A 13,766-nucleotide genomic window follows, 5' to 3' on the forward strand; every position below is an offset into this window, starting at 1 on the left:
GATTGTTTGGTAGTACAGTGACAAAATCTTCTAATAAGAACTACTTACACTTAGTATGTATAAGGATATACTTTTTGAACTCTTATGAATAGGATTGAACTGGAATTTCATGATTCATGTCGATTTTTGATTTACCCTTCGTGCTAATACATGAATCAAGCACAATTGATCAAGCACAATTGATTGAGAAAGATTAACCATGGCACAAAATTTTAACTATGTTTTGTATGAATTTCTTTCTCGAAAAGCTCATATCCAATTTTTGAGGTCTTCAACTTAATTAACCTTTTATTTATGAATTTGTTACAGAAAATAAACAATGAAGAAATTGCTCCAGAAAAGATCGAGTTGCCCTTGAAAAGGCTTACTTTTGGAGGTAATTCTTCTTTTACATTTGAAAAATTTAAATGTTCAATGTTTTTTTTTATCTTTTTTAGTATAGTTAGTTTTTGATTTAGTGGTTTTCGTCATAAACTATTTTATACATGTTTTCTTGTTTATATAGTGAAGATGTTTGGATAAATTAAAAAAAAGATGCCATGAAGTCCAGGGTAGTGGCTTTGATTTTAATTAGAGCGGGTTGCGCTTTGCCCTTTAAGGGCGTCTTTGTGAAACTTGGCTTCAAATTTTTTCCGACATCTCTCGTCTCTTTAAAAATATATTGGTTATCATAAACAAAGAAACCTAAACAAAGAAACTTTTAACTCTAATAATTTTTCAAAGGCAAATTCACAAAACCGTTGATAACATCTTTAATCCTCCTAAATCCTCCTATATTAGATCTGACTTAGATTTTATAATTTTTTAGCTCATATTTAATTTAAAATTTACAAATTTTCCCACTTGAATTCAAATATGAATATGGGACAGGTTCATTATTAATAAAATCAAATATGGATTCAAAACTATACCATGCGAATTCGTTTGGGTCGTAGTTCTATATAAATTCCTTATGTTTCCATTTCTTCATCGTTTATACCATACTAGTATTTTTTTACAAATTTCGAAACTAGGGACTAGTATTAGATATCCAATGGGACCGGTTCAATTTCGTTTTACAACTTGTAGTTCTTGTTTAAAAGGTAACATTGAAATTTGTTTGTATTCTTGTCATAATTTTTTTTATAGTTATAATTAGCTAATTAATTCAAATAAAAATCATAATCCAAAAGATATTCAGATGTTGCTCATTGTCAAGATTTCAGGGGATTAAGATTTGAATGTAGAAGCATGGGTCAATATTTCATTTTTAAAACAATAACAATATGTTTATTGATTTTAGTGTATAATATAATAGAGTGGGTACTTATGTTAATGACACATGATTTATTTTTTAATTAAAATTATTTATATAAACTAGTAAGTATCTTTATTAAGAAAAAATCTAAGTAGATGCACAATTTTAAATTGGGTTAAATGACTATTTCATCATTGAAATAAGGCCCAACATTAACTAAAAAGTCCTGCATATGGATAAGTAAACCTAAAAAGCTTGCACGAAAGATATCAAACTTATATAAAACTTTCACACCGTTAAGTATCGTTTGACTTTAAACAAAATCCGTTAAATATCACCACGTCAACCACACTCCACTGGGAAAATAACTTCCAGTTTTAACCCGTTCCAATTATATACAACCAACCCGATCCAAAATAAATAAAAACAAATATAACCCACCATTCTTCTCTCAGTATTTCGGTCCATCAATGTCAATCTCATGTGACTGGTTTTTTTGCAACAATATATGCATTCGTCAATTCTTTCATTGTTTATCTATAGACCCAACAACATCAATATTAAGAAGCAATCTTAATATAATCCACTTCAAACAAATTTACATTCATTTTCTTTTTAATTTAATCTCATTAGAAACTAAGTTTTATCGAAACAGAATACTCACGCTCATGCATACAAGATTGACAATGACTACAAATACAAGATCACATAAGAATTTTCTTCAATCACTTGGCGTTCATAGCTAAATATTGCAAACACTACAACTAATTTCAGAAATTACAATAACATTGGTAGTAAAAACTCACTTAGTTTCATAAAATCTTCATATTTTATATCCAAAGTTTGCGGAACCAATGTTATTTGTTTCTTATGATTCTCTCAGATGTAGCAACACGTGTTCCGTTAATGATTCTCACATCTATGTCTATGTTTACATAAATTGTTGATATGTTAAATTAATTTTTTGTTGGACATAGTTATTATTGCTGATATGATGTCACTGCAATTGTAATTTGTAAGGGGATGAAGAAGATAAACAGTGAGAAGGAAGTGGTAATTACCTTACTTTGGATCGGATTGTATACAAATGGGCCCGGATATATATGTTCGTTGGTTTTTGTACCTGGTTAACAAATATGCATGCACCCACCGTAAATATTATACACATCGGCAACCCCCGTTTGATTTTTAACTTTTACAAATGGCGCAAACCTAAATGAGAGTTTTTATTGGTTTAACAAGTTAATTGCAAATTTTTTCAGTTCAGTGACCTAACTGTAAGTTAGGCTTCACTTCGATGATGGAATAGCCATTTGACCCGTTTTAAATTCATCGGATGTATACCGAGGCGTTTGATGCTCAAATTAATTTCTCATATTCTATAATAGATTTTTATGGATTTTTTTTAAGAAAAGTATTCTTTTATAGTTATTATGTGGGGCCTTAATAAATTTATATTTTGAAAAGAATTGCCAAAGATTCATTCAGACAATTACATTTACTAGCCTGCACTCCATATATATTACACTGTTACTACTACGACAACATATCTCTTGTTTTTTTTGTAGATACATATTCATGGACGATACTGGAGACATGGTTGTTAGCTCGGGGGAAGATGGCACCGAAAGTCCCCGAAGAGCGTGTCATTACCAACGGCTCACAAATCAACAAATTGAAAGGCTTGAAGGGTATTATTAATTTTTGACTAGTGTTTTATTCATTTTTATTTTTTTCGGAAATTAATTTTTTCAAAATTTCTTGGTGAAAAGTTTGTTGTGAATCTACGCTTTTGTCACTTCTGTCAGTAAGATTTATGAAAATATTTTGAGTATTGGGATTCAATGTTGTTTATTTCATGAAATAACATGCTGTAAAGGTAAGTTATGGTTACGTCTTACCTCGAGAGTCCCTTTGTCTACGAGTGGATAAATGGTATATGTTTTGTTCGGTTGTAAGGTGATGAATCTATTTATAATTTCTAATAATTTTTATATATGTTTTTGATTGAAGGGCAATTAATGAATGTCCTCATCCGGATGAAAAAATGAGAATGCAACTCTGTAAAGAGTTGAGATTGTCACCACTCCAGATAAAATTTTGGTTTCAGAATAGAAGGACACAACTAAAGGTTCATTGATAAAATTTTAATCATTGAAATGTTCTTAGGCACAACAAGAAAAAGCTGACAACTCTGTTCTTCGTGCGGAGAATGATATGCTTCGATCTGAAAATATAGCCATCATGGAGGCGCTTAAGAATGCGCATCTTGTAGAGGTCTGGATCAATTGCGTGAAGGAAATGCTCATTTGAGTGAAGAGGTTTGTATAATTGTATCCGTGGTCTTTACTGCAATCTATGTAATAAGATTTGATATTAAACTTCATGCTCTATAAGTAATTAGTTATTTAGTTAAATTGAGAAATGTTAATGTCCTTAATTTATTATTACATGGGTAGTTTTAAATGTGATTTTTTATGAACTGCAGATTCAAAGACATGAGAGCCTAGCTGCCAACATGGGAAGGCCTCTTTCACAACTCCATGTGAATAATGGTCCATCATCGCTTTATCCTGATCTTTTTTCAGGAAGTACTTCATCGACCATTCAAAGTATGCCATTCCGGAGAACATTCAACCTTACAGATATGGACAAGTCGCTCATGGTTAATGTTTCTCTTAATGCTATGGAAGAACTGATCAAGCTCGCACAAAGTAGTTCACCTTTATGGATAAGATCGTCGGCTGATAGATGTGAAGTTTTAAATCGTGCAGTTTATGAGAGCATCTTTGCCGGAGTTGCTAAAAGTCCTAATGTTCGTATTGAGTCATCAAAAGATTCAAGTGTTGTGATCGTCGATAGTTGTCTGGATTTAGTTGATATATTTATGGATGCGGTTAGTTTTCATTTTTTTCTATTACTAAATTCGTTAACACTTAAACACTAAAATGTTGCGGAATATTTTGATGTGGGGTGGTGAATATATTTCTACTTTTCAGAACAAGTGGATGGAGTCTTTTCCCAATGTTATTTCAAGGGCAACAACTGTTGAAGTTATATCAGCTGGATTGATGGGCAGTCGGAATGGCTTGTTACAAATGGTAACATATATTTATTTCATTCACTTTTTCTCCGCTTCTTTATAATCTTTGCATGTATTATGGTAGAAACATTTTGAAAATGAATTTATTATTGTTGCAGATGTATGAAGAGTTGCAGGTGTTGTCCCCTTTAGTGCCAACCCGTGAATTCTATTTTCTTCGTTTTTGTCAGCAAATTGAGCAAAATGCATGGGCTATAGTTGATGTTTCCTATGACTTTCCCCAAGGACCTTTTTATAATTCTCAGAGCCCAGTTCGTCGTCTACCTTCTGGGTGCATAATTGAAGACATGCTCAATGGCCACTCGAAGGTGTTGCTAAGTTTTTATATCACAACCGTTTGTTTTTTGGTGTTTTCTGACCTGGACGTCTTTCATGATGACAGATTACTTGGATCGAACACACGGAAATAGAAGATATAAGACCGATTCACAATCTCTATATGAAACATGTTGGTAGTGGTTTAGCATTTGGCGCCATAAGAAAGCTTGCTACACTTCAAAGAACATGTGAAAGGCTTACCTATTTGATGAATTCCAGTAATATGTCTGATCTGGGAGGAGGTAAGGCATCTAAATGCCCCGCATTTTATTTTTTCCTTATCTGTTACTCTTTAGTGGTTCCCATTGTGCCAAAAGTATGTGGATAATCATTTTGCACCTGATATCCAGTAATTACATCCCCTCATGGCAAAAGAAATTTGATGAAGCTTTCCGAGAGAATGGTTAAGACTTTCTGTTCTAGCATCAACATAGTTAATGAGCAGCAAGTGACGATATCTGGGATGAACGATGCGGAAGTACGAGCAACTCTTCAAAAGTGCACTGATCCAGGCCATCCTAACAGCATGGTTCTCAGTGCAGAAACTACTATTTCGATGCCAATTTCTTCTAAAGTGATTTTCGATTTCTTAAGGGACGAAAAAAACCGACCTCTGGTAAGATATATGACACAAAGTTTTTTCTTCTGGTGTAAAGCTTTTTATGCACATTACTCTGATAATGAACTTTTTTTGTTTGTCTTTTTAATTAGTGGGATGTTCTTTCGAATTATATTCCTGTTCAAGAGGTTGGCCATATCGCGTGTGGATCTCATCCTGGGAATTGTATCTCTGTTCTCGGGGTATGATTTTTAGTTTTTTGCTTTAAGTTATGCTTGTGACCTTTATCTTTTTTAAAGGCAAGGATTTTTTAGGGAGGCCTTATAGCGAACCCTGATTTTCACGTGAGCATTTCTACAACTTCAAATAAGTTCTTGATCTTTATTCTTAAAGCATGATAAGAAAGCTTATAATATCTTATAAGTGACTCTTATTTTTAGAGTACGGAGTTGCAATACTCGTCAAGTAATTTACTAGCAGTCCCTGCTTAATTGTTCATTTCTATCAAACAAAATCCACTACAAGGCCAAAACATTTTTGCAAATTTCATTACTACTTCAAGCAAGCTCTTATCTATATTTTTCGAAGCATCATTAATCTACATGCAAAATAATATCTCATAATGTACAGGCCTTCAATACTATCCAGAACAACAAGTTGATTCTTCAAGAAAGCTGCATTGACTCATCAGGTGCCCTTGTTGTGTACTGTCCTATAGACCTGGTTACCATTAACTTGGCTATGAGTAGTGAAGACCCCTCATTCATCCCCATCTTATCTTCTGGAATCGCAATATCCCCTGATGCTGGAGAAAATCTGGGTCCTGGAGAACTTTCAGCCGGATCACTTGTTACAATAGTGGTACGAATTATCGTGAGCAACTTGACATCGGGTAAGATGAGCCAGGAGTTGGTGAATACAGCTAATAACCTGGTGAATAAAGTTAAAGCTGCCTTGAGGTAGAGTTGCATCTGTGTAGATGTTAGTGCATGGATCTTCAATACCATGCACAGATAGTTGAGAGAAAATGAAGGTCAGTTGAGGGCGCTGAATATGTATTTATTAATTTTTCTGAAGCAAACTTAATGCTTACTGTTTCTTCTGCTACTGGTTTTCGCTTTTCTCCTGCCGAACTTAATTCAGTACCAATTTCAATTTTCAGATACTTCTGTTTCTTTTTATCTTTATCGTTTAATTTACTGCATTTTTTAGAAGATAATGTCAATAATTTGGTTTTGCTTTGTTAACTCGGGAGTCTAAAAGGCACCCTGTTTGATGAGCACTGCTTACATGCGGGGAGATTAGTTGATATTAGAAAGGCCAAACTTAACTTAAGCTGCATTTACTGAAAAACCCGTAAACATAGCTAAAGGTAAGTTCCGCTTCTGCAATCTCGACCATTTATCCTATTGATGGAGGGTGTCACTCATAAACAGTGCTATGAGTTTTAACTCAGTATTTAGTTTTATACTAATCCCGGGTGTTAACTAATTTCATGTGTGAAAAAGTTAATGTCTACTGCTGAGAGATAAAAAGGATTGAAAATTGTCTTCTAGCAAACATCTTAACCTTTGTCTGCTTCATCAAAGCAAAGTAAGTGATAAATGGTTACATGTTTATAATTTTGATAATCAGTTGATCGTTAATTTAAACACATATTTCCTTATTTATATTATAGTATTACGGACAAAGTTCTTTAAAAATCTTCCACTTCATACATACCAAGTTTGATTATAGTATTATATAGTTTGATTTCATATAATAATTATGATAACTGGAAAGAATATAATTTTGTTGATTCATGGAATCAATGGACCACTTATCCTTTTAAGAAGGGCCCTGAGCCAACCTTTTTCATTAGTCCTTTTATTGAGAGTCTTATTCTGCTTGATGTGGATGGAGATATTTGAATAAAATAGCAAGTCAGAAGCCTTGTTAGAGGATTGCTCGAGGTGGCATCCCAGTATAAATAAGGACCGAGGCAAAAGATTTATGATTTTCGGGAATTAAGGGTTTTTCTTGATGAACTTCCTTATTTTTATGTTAGTTTTTCTCAACAATAGTGCTTGTTAAGTTTGCGATATTACCTTTTTTATAATTTTTGTGTATGAACTTTTTTTGTATGTTAGTTTTTCATGAAGCATATAATTTTGTTGATTCATAAGATTATTGGACCTATTTTGTTGGAAATAATTGAAGCCTTCAATATTACCTTCAAGCCTTGTGTTTTTACTTGCACTTTTTTGTATGTTTTTACTTGCACTTTTGAGTCCTACTTGTGTTGTTTTTATATCAATCATACCCTACTTGTGTTGTTTTTATATCAATCATACCCTACTTGTGTTGTTTTTATATCAACCATACTCTACTTGTGTTGTTTTATGTGATGATGAGCTGAAGTACTCAGACTTACATTGAGAGTGGACTTGTGTTGTTGACTTACATTGTTTCTTCTCCTCTGTTCTTTATTTCAACAAGCAAATCGCGTCAATGAATCCTTCAAGATCTTAGAGGTAAGAAATTGACTTTTTATATATGTCCTGTATACACATGTGTGCGCTTGTGTGTGTTCTAGTGCTGTTACTTTCAGTCTTTGTTAATTAGGGATTTTCGATCCGTTAATATCAGAGCTGCATACTCCTGAAATTATATGTTTGTTTGGTGAAATTTTTATGGAAGAACTCTTGCTTTAGATTTTGAATATCAGTAAATTGAACTCGTTTTTGATGTAACAGCTGTTATGTGGAAACTAATTGTGTTCAGAGTGTTAATTTTTTTGCTCTTTACTAATTTTCGAGTGTTTTTATAGATGTTTGTATTATAGACAGAAAATGAAGATCCCAGCCACAGAAAAGGGGAACAAAGTCGAAGCAGAGCAAAAGCGCAGAACAATCTCTTAGCAAGCAAACCAACTTTTTATCTCTGCTCTAGAAATAGAATATTGTTGCTGCACTTGTGTTACAATGATGCAAAACTGTGAATTTCTATTTGGATATACGAACCTCGTTGTAAATGGTGTGATTTTACTCATCATTATTCTGGATTGTGTGGTTCATAAGTTCCAAGAACTCCAAGAAGCAGAGCTTACAGAGCAAAATAACCAACTCTTACTGTTGTCTACACAAGTATTGTGTTACCGTTTCTCACTTGGTCAGATGCAGCGAGCGACATCTAACTTCCATGATAAATTGGTGATCGGAAAAGGCGGATTTGGAAATGTTTACAAAGGCACTTTTAAAGTTGGACCAACTGTGGTTGCCATAAAGCGGTTACACTCCAGGTCCAGTCAAGGACCATTAGAATTCCGGACGGAAATTGAGATGCTCTCAAAATTTCGGCACAGCCATCTAGTGTCTTTGATTGGTTATTGCAATGATGGTTATGAGATGATTTTGGTTTATGAATTTATGCCAGGTGGCACACTAGCTGATCATCTGTATAAAAGGGTAAGAGAAGGCCATAAGTCTATGCCTACGCTGTCGTGGGTTCAACGCCTTAAGGCTTGCATCGGAGCAGCACGTGGACTCGATTACCTTCACACTGGTACAGGCACTCAGCGCAGAATAATACACCGTGATGTAAAGACCACAAACATTCTACTCGATGAGAATTTGGCAGCTAAGATTTCGGACTTTGGATTATCCAAAATTAGTCCAGCAAATCAGGCAACTACATATGTAAGCACTCGTATCAAAGGTACCTTCGGTTATGTGGATCCATATTACGTCTCAACTCAAAGATTGACGAGGAAATCCGACGTATATTCCTTCGGTGTCGTATTATTGGAGGTCTTGTGTGGAAGACCAGCAGTGGACAAAACTCTGGACAAAGAGCAAAGGGGTTTAGCTGAATGGGGACAACACTGTTTTAGAAAGGGGCTTTTGGGGCATATTATTGATCCAAAAATGAAGGACGAGGCGTCTCCTGATTGCCTAGAAGCATTTGTGAAAGTTGCAATCCAGTGTTTACAATTTGTACCAAAACACCGTCCTACTATGGCTGAGGTTGTCGTAGCTCTTGAGTCTACCTTGGTGTTGCAAGAAAAAAACAATAATTATGTTCTGCCCGAAGTCATAATTAGTGATGCTGACCAAGAAAAAATAGATTTTTCAAAACTTAAGCAGATGTTTGTTACTAGCAAGAAGGAAAAGCAGTCTTCTACTAAAGTGACTTTCACTGAAAGGTTTACTACTTACAAAGGTCATATGCAGAGCTTTCTACAAGCAATCGGAGGCAGGTAATTCTATATATTTATTTTGATCAGTGTGCAGGACTTGACCATAAATTATGAATCGGAAGAAATTAAATTTCTTTGACAACATTAGTCTATGTGAAAATTTATGTGCCCCAATTGTTTAGTTCACTGAAAAGAGAGGTATTTGCTTCCTAGTGTCCACTGCACTAACAGAACAGTCGAACTCGTTCAATTGTTTAGTTCACTGTAAAGGGAGGTATTTGCTTCCTAGTGTCCACTGTACTAACAGAACAGTCGAACTCTACAATGCTGACAGTAAAGTATAGATGATACTGTTAGCAAAGGTATATAAATCAATTATTTTCATTTAAATAATTATAAAGTTTAAATTTGTTTTGCTGTAGTATCAATTCTTGGATAATTCTCGACTGAGGGAGAAGCGAACTCAGGAAATTAGGGTAAATTAGCATTTAACTGGTTGATACAGGCTAGGAACCGAGCACTAAATTGAATCACAGCAGTATTCTACCACAACAATCTTTGATAATATAAAGCCAGAAGTACTGTGACATTAGAAATTAAAATGGAAGTCCAGGTAACAATATAGATGGTAACTGAAGTGATAAGTCAGAGTAGCAATTCTCGTGAACTGGACAGGTACAGAGTGACAGTGAAGCCATCGCTATTAATTTGTTCACGCATAAATAAATGGGATTCTTCAATATGTTCTGTTCCATCTTGATCTCCTGAATATAAATCTACCTTTCTTGGTCTAATTTGAATATAAATATAGATCTTTTGAAGCATTTATTTTATATCTCAATAAAAGAATATACGGTTAACAAATGCTCTGGAGAGTGTCTCTACAATACGTGCAAGTTAGATCTTCTGTCTCCCTCAATAAAAAATAATATATTTTGGTTCATTGTTTTCTTTTAGGAGGCTAGAATTTTCTTCAAGGCGTCGGGAGGTTGAGCAATGGATGAGCCATAGGCGCCTGCCGGAGGAATTTAGAAGGTAAAAGTTCTATGGGTTTCTTCCGTCCTTGAATTTGGCCATTAAATCAATCATCCTTTCAGAAAATTCTAGTTATTCCTCAATTGTCGAAATGTGTAATTTTATCTCACTGTTCGCTGACTAACACCTTGTCTGAGGGTAATATTCCCCTACTAAACTTACTTCAGATTAATTTTTACCTTATTCACATTACGACAAGTTGCATTTTGTTTTCCTGAATCTTGGCTTTAAGAAAAGTTGACTCGTTTGAGAGCTTGTGCAGGAAGATCCGTGAATCAGAACGTTATAATTGGGCTGCCACTAGAGGGATAGATGAAACTATGCTTATGGAGAATCTAGCGGAAGATCTTCAAAGAGATATACGCCGATATCTCTTTAAATCTGTGAAAAGAGTAAGGTTGAAAACTTAATGCTATAATTTGTTTCCGACTGCTCCAACAGTCCTCAAGCCACAAGGTAAAGTGTCTTTTTTCCTTTTTAAGAAATTTGAACTTCTCTATTTTAGGTTGGAATCTTTGCTATGATGGAGGAACCCATGTTAGATTCCATTCTTAAGAGACTGAAACATAAAACATATATCAAAGGAAGCAGAATCTTACTTCCCAGATGTCTGATCGACATGATGACTTTTATTGTTCGAGGTAAGCTTGAGAGCATTGGAGAAGATAAGAATATAGTTACTTTTTCTGAAGGTGATGTTTGTGGAGAAGAACTTCTTACCTGGTGCCTTGATTATTCGTCTGTAAACAAAGGTAGTTATGCATTTTCCTAAATTTAGTTGAACTTATCTTACCGACATTTATTATCTTGAACCCTGCTACATGTAACTTTGCTCGAGACAGATTACTACTAGTAACAGAACAATTATCTATCAAGATTCTGTTAGAATGTACTTAGATAGGATTACCTCAGCCAGGCTCTTTCGTTTCTCATGTAGGCAAGTCAAGCCTCTACTGAAAAAAGCAGGCTGGAATGTGCACATTACACTTCTATCAGTTTTTACCGGCTTACATATAATTGCAACATATTTATATGATGTATATAACAATTTGGAAACAGCCCTTTGTCTCATAATTACAATAATTGTTCTTTTGAAGTCATCTTGTATATTTAATGGTTTCAGTTTAATATTTCTGTGTTAAACAATTTCATGATAAAGAACTAACAATATTGAAAGAATATATAATTCATTTTAAACAAAATTGTCTCTCTGCAGATGGAAAAGGAATCAGGATTCCAGGACTCAAGTTGCTAAGCAATAGGATGGTAAGATGCGTAACCAATGTAGAAGCATTTATACTCCGAGCTGCAGATCTCCAAGAAGTTATTAGTCTTTTCTCTAGGTTCCTGATTAATCCACGTTTTCAAGCTGCCCTCAGGTAAATGTAAAGAAAACTTTCCTATACATTATATTAAAATGTTCTTACTGCAGATATATGAGGTATTTGGCATGTCAATGGAGCGAAAATCCAATTCGACCCGATCCGATCCGAGGTCATTTTAGTGGATATGGATCGACCTATTAAAAATCCGATCGGAGATCCGATCTGATAAGAAAAATCCGATTATAAATGGAGTGGATATGGATTTAGGTCGATCCGATCCGTTAATAACCCGATCCGGTTTATATATATATATAATATAATAAAAATATTTTTTAATAATTATAATTTTAAACGTATTATTCTCGAGTGAAATTCCATTATCTATATTTTGTTCGGTTTAGTCTCTATAGTCTAGTCAATTTCTATAACCCTGGTTCTTTTACCTTTTAAAACCGCATAACCCAAGTCTCAATTCATATAACACTTTTATTTCCATGTCAAGTCCAGTTATCCTCGAGTTAAGTCCCATTATTCTCGAGTCAAGTCCCATTATCTATATTTCGTTCGGTTCAATCTCTATAGTCTAGTCCATTTATATAACCCTAGTTCTTTTACCTTTTAGAGTCGCATAACCCAACTCTTAATTTATATAACACTTTCATTTTGCAACATCAATTTTTTTCATTGTTAGAATTAAAATACTGTACAACCCAATAATATGTTTGTTTCAAAAAGCGAATTTTAGTTCGTAATTTATCTTTGGACTTCATTATATTCTACTTGTATTTTAATATTTTTTGAAATTGTCAATTTTAAAAAGATTTTGTAATAATTGAAGTTAAAAAAAAATAAATATACATAAATGGAGCGGATATCCGATCCGAAATCCGTGATCCGAACGGATCCGGATATGGATCGGCCTATTAAAAATCCGGAGCCGATCCGATCCGAATCCGAAAAAATAAATGGATATGGATATGGATTTAGGCCGATCCGATCTAAACCCGATCCATTGACTGGCCTAATTTGACTACCAGTCTAGAGTCTAGCAGTAAGTGAACTTTTACATCCGTATCTTCTTGAAGAGTTGAAGCTGTATTTTGTCAATTTACTATCAATATCGTTACTTGTCTCCACATTGAGGTTTCGCTACTTGTCTATACTAGCCCATCTAAAACCTTAAGGTAGTAGAGGAAGACCCGAACAAGATCTTATAGTCCCTCCCTAAACCGAGTTCTCATACCATGTTAAGTAACTAGTCCATCTAAAATCTTAAGGTAGTAGAGGAAGTCCCGAACAAAATCTTATACTCTTTAACATATACAATGTATTTCTTTCATGTGGTCATAGAGATCCGAGCCTACGGTGATTGGAAAACAATGGATCTTGAAACATTCATAATCTACTGGATTAATCTAAGCAGTTTATTAAATTTCATCATGGTACGTATTCGGCTATTTGCAGGTACGAGTCTCCTTACTGGCGGCATCTTGCAGCAAATCGGATCCAAGTTGCATGGAGGAATAGGAAGACGCGGTTGAGTCGTGCAACAAGCAGTTAGTTCTGCATCATGAAAACTGTTATGTGCCTCAAGGTATCATTATAACATGTTACAGACAGGGGCGGTTCCAGCATGAACAAAGGGGTTACAAAAGAAATATTACTCCCTCCGTCCCCCTCAATTCTTTACATTGGGGACGGAGCTCCTCATACCCTTTAATGCTTTAATGCTCTTATTAAATATAGTTACATAAATCTTTTTAGATTTTTTTTCTTCTAAATAAAAATATCATGTTCAACCTTTTATAAAAAAAAATTAAAAATAAATTATGAAAATATACTTATAGTTGCCTTAAAATGCATGTCAAACATGTGAAAAAAACTGTAAAGAAATGTGGGGGACAGAATAATAAATTTTTTATTATGCATTCCAAATTCCAGTTTATCCTAAATTATTGATAATAAATTTGATAAAAGCAAAGGTTATTTAAAAAGATAGATACGAAATCATC

The 13,766-nt window shown here is 34.2% G+C and overlaps 3 protein-coding genes across 4 annotated transcripts; all 3 read left to right on the forward strand.

The window, feature by feature from the left end:
- Positions 1-304: 304 nt before the first annotated feature.
- Positions 305-3,857, forward strand: LOC141672172 (homeobox-leucine zipper protein HDG11-like). The gene is made up of 6 exons (XM_074478682.1): positions 305-376; positions 2,258-2,290; positions 2,806-2,928; positions 3,251-3,368; positions 3,407-3,558; positions 3,726-3,857. Exons 3-5 carry the CDS (start codon positions 2,816-2,818, stop codon positions 3,548-3,550), a joined length of 375 nt encoding a protein of 124 aa, XP_074334783.1. The 5' UTR covers positions 305-376; positions 2,258-2,290; positions 2,806-2,815; the 3' UTR covers positions 3,551-3,558; positions 3,726-3,857.
- Positions 3,756-6,180, forward strand: LOC141674978 (homeobox-leucine zipper protein HDG12-like). The gene is made up of 7 exons (XM_074481681.1): positions 3,756-4,133; positions 4,237-4,338; positions 4,439-4,648; positions 4,723-4,900; positions 5,009-5,274; positions 5,370-5,459; positions 5,848-6,180. Exons 1-7 carry the CDS (start codon positions 3,756-3,758, stop codon positions 6,178-6,180), a joined length of 1,557 nt encoding a protein of 518 aa, XP_074337782.1.
- A 1,295-nt stretch (positions 6,181-7,475) lies between these two features.
- On the forward strand, positions 7,476-13,519 carry LOC141672171 (uncharacterized). 2 transcript variants are annotated; one of them, XM_074478680.1, is made up of 7 exons: positions 7,476-7,730; positions 8,027-9,454; positions 10,352-10,429; positions 10,692-10,821; positions 10,935-11,181; positions 11,646-11,808; positions 13,219-13,519. In XM_074478680.1, the coding sequence occupies exons 2-7, from the start codon at positions 8,181-8,183 to the stop codon at positions 13,313-13,315; spliced, it is 1,989 nt and encodes a 662-aa protein (XP_074334781.1). In that variant the 5' UTR covers positions 7,476-7,730; positions 8,027-8,180; the 3' UTR covers positions 13,316-13,519. The 2 variants fall into 2 exon arrangements, with proteins under 2 accessions (XP_074334781.1, XP_074334782.1); XM_074478681.1 differs by having other exon boundaries at positions 8,042-9,454.
- Positions 13,520-13,766: the final 247 nt, after the last annotated feature.

This window comes from Apium graveolens, chromosome 7 (assembly GCF_009905375.1).
Source record: "Apium graveolens cultivar Ventura chromosome 7, ASM990537v1, whole genome shotgun sequence".
Taxonomy (NCBI): Eukaryota; Viridiplantae; Streptophyta; class Magnoliopsida; order Apiales; family Apiaceae; genus Apium; species Apium graveolens.